This window comes from Capsicum annuum, unplaced genomic scaffold (assembly GCF_002878395.1).
Source record: "Capsicum annuum cultivar UCD-10X-F1 unplaced genomic scaffold, UCD10Xv1.1 ctg81199, whole genome shotgun sequence".
NCBI lineage: Eukaryota > Viridiplantae > Streptophyta > Magnoliopsida > Solanales > Solanaceae > Capsicum > Capsicum annuum.
This window is the reverse complement of record NW_025891902.1, coordinates 1-2411: the sequence shown is the minus strand read 5'-3', so window position 1 is coordinate 2411 and position 2411 is coordinate 1. Positions and strand designations below refer to the sequence as shown.

General features: G+C 37.6%; 1 protein-coding gene across 1 annotated transcript; it reads left to right on the top strand.

Annotated features, from left to right (window-relative positions):
* Positions 1–492: 492 nt before the first annotated feature.
* On the top strand, positions 493–2016 carry LOC124885465 (GPI ethanolamine phosphate transferase 2-like; the record flags this gene model as incomplete). The annotated part of the gene is given in 3 exon segments (XM_047405738.1): positions 493–715; positions 819–912; positions 1030–2016. Coding segments are annotated over 3 exon segments (1304 nt in total), but the record flags the coding sequence as incomplete, so codon positions are not given.
* Positions 2017–2411: the final 395 nt, after the last annotated feature.

Below are 2411 nucleotides of genomic sequence, written 5' to 3'. Positions count from 1 at the left end.
CTAGAATGGACAATTTTTGGGGTCTTAATTAAGTCTGAGATTGAGATTTGTCCTTGATGGCTCATGAGAGTGGCTGCCAGTTCATTTGGGAGTAAAGTTCTTCAGAGTAAAATGGGCTTCACCACGGAACAAACTGAAATATGCATTTCCAGTATTATGACGTCTAAATATTGAGGTTGTACTTGTCGTTGGAGCACCTTGGCTAGGCTCAGGCAAATGGGAATGGTTGGAATTCTCACTAGTCTTGGAGCTCAAGTCTGACAAGTTAGAATTAGGCTCAAATGAATATCCTGATTCGGTTATGTTGTGGCAGCGCGCTTTCTGTGAATTGGAATGCATAACTAGCAGCATACAAAGTAATCTAGATATATTATTTTTGGTCCTGTCATTTTTTTGTGACCATCTTGTCAAATCATGTATTTAGTCTTTTTGAACTATATATGCCGTTATAAAGTTAGTCATGTTCCTCTTTCATTTCTTCAAGTATTTCAGTTGACCAACAACTCAGGTTATTGGAGTTGAATTCCTGGCAATTGGTTAGGCTACTTCAAGCGCAATTACCTAGTTTAGTATGTGAAAACATCTTATGCGATAGCTTTTGGGATGATAAATCCGAAAGGACAAGAGGTTACAGTAGTCTGGAAGAGAACTTTTGTTGTTTGTTTATGAGGGCTGCAGAGCTTCACGGATCTTGGAAATCTAGGGAAGAGAAAAGGTGGTTGACGGTTTGTAATCACCAATTTGACAAATTTTTCCTCAGAACTTTTATTCGGAGAAATGCTAATTCTTGTGTTGCTTTCTCCTCATATTTTGTGTAGATCTGCTTGTGAGGACAATTGTCATAGCACTTTTGTGGCGTATCATGATTTCTTAAGAACTGCGAGCGAGTGGCTATCTCATAGAGCAACGGACGTGAGTAAACTTTTGCATTTCTAGAAAGTAATAGAGCAGAACGTCCCATGATTTTAAATTCTCCAATATTATTACCTTTTTGCAATATTTTTATAATTTTTATTCAACGTTTTTCAGAAACCTATTGGCCGACTTATATTTGGAGTAGCAGCTATGATCGTTTCATGTTTGATACTGCTGAGCCTTCTGTTTCTTCTAGGAAAGCAAGTTTTCTCTGAGCAGAATAAGCAGTTTTCAAGTGTCAATAATGACCTGAGCAGGTGGCATTTGGATGATATTTTTATTCTTGTGGTAATCGTTGTTGTCGTCATAAGCATGGGATCCAGTTCTCTGGTGGAGGAAGAGCAGTACATATGGCATTTCATTACATCCTCGCTTTATTTGCTATCTTTCCGAAAACTAATGCAGCATATTGTAACGAGGACAGAGAAAAATACAAGTGCTACTGTGGGTTCAAAGACGAATAACTATATCCAGATTTGCTCAATTCTTGTGATTCTCATTTCTGGGAGAATTTTGAGAGGATGGCATCAAGGTGGTGTTAATTGGACTAATCTTCCCGACATTTCAAAATGGTTAGAGCAAATGGGAAGCACTTACATAAAGTTGTTCCAGTTGGTTTCAGTGATCATCCTAATCAACATTAGCTTAGTTTCTCTTATGTGGTCCCGACGGTCAAAAAAGAACTTTATGACCGTGATTTCCTTGATGCACTTGTTCCCAGGGTGGTTGGTTTTACATTATATCACTAAATATCAAGATGTTGCGTTCAGTACAGGTAGTTATGATGCTACTTTAATGGCGCAAATAATTTATGCAGTTCTAGGTTTCTGTTCAACGGTTATTCTTGTTGCTGTGCCACGGTATATACCTTTCCCAAATCGTACGCATTCTGTGGATGATGTCCAAAGAAAGGCTTGGGGTTTATGTTTTAAGGATTCTGCATATGTGATTGGCTTGAGTTACGTATATTATTGGTCGCTTTTACAGCTATTGTTGCAGCAGCCCGTGAACTCAATGCCTGTACTATTTCTCTTCCTGCAAGTACTAGCTAGCGTTTGGTATTTTTCTGGTTCCAACCAGCATCTCAGGCAGTTTGTTGAGGTCAGTCGGATCTTTTAAGTATTCATCCAAGTTCTTTTGATTCTATGTTTCTTTTTTTAAAAATTCACCATGTCTATGTCTTTGAAATACACGAGCAAGTTGTAATGTCCTAGATGACCTAACTTGTTCTTAAAATAAGCATCTTAATTTGATGAAAATGACCATATGCCTAAAACAAAAGAAAGCAAAGCAACACTCAATATTACCAAATAAAATATTTCCCAAAAAGAAAAAAAAGGAGAGAAAAGAAGGCGGCAAATTTCATTTGATGAAAATGACCACGATGATGCTTGTAGTCTCCTTACTACGAAATTCAACTAATATCTTCATTCATCCTCAATTTGTTTTTTGAAATCCATGGTTTCCGGACCAGCTTTTGTGCACCTCGACTAAAT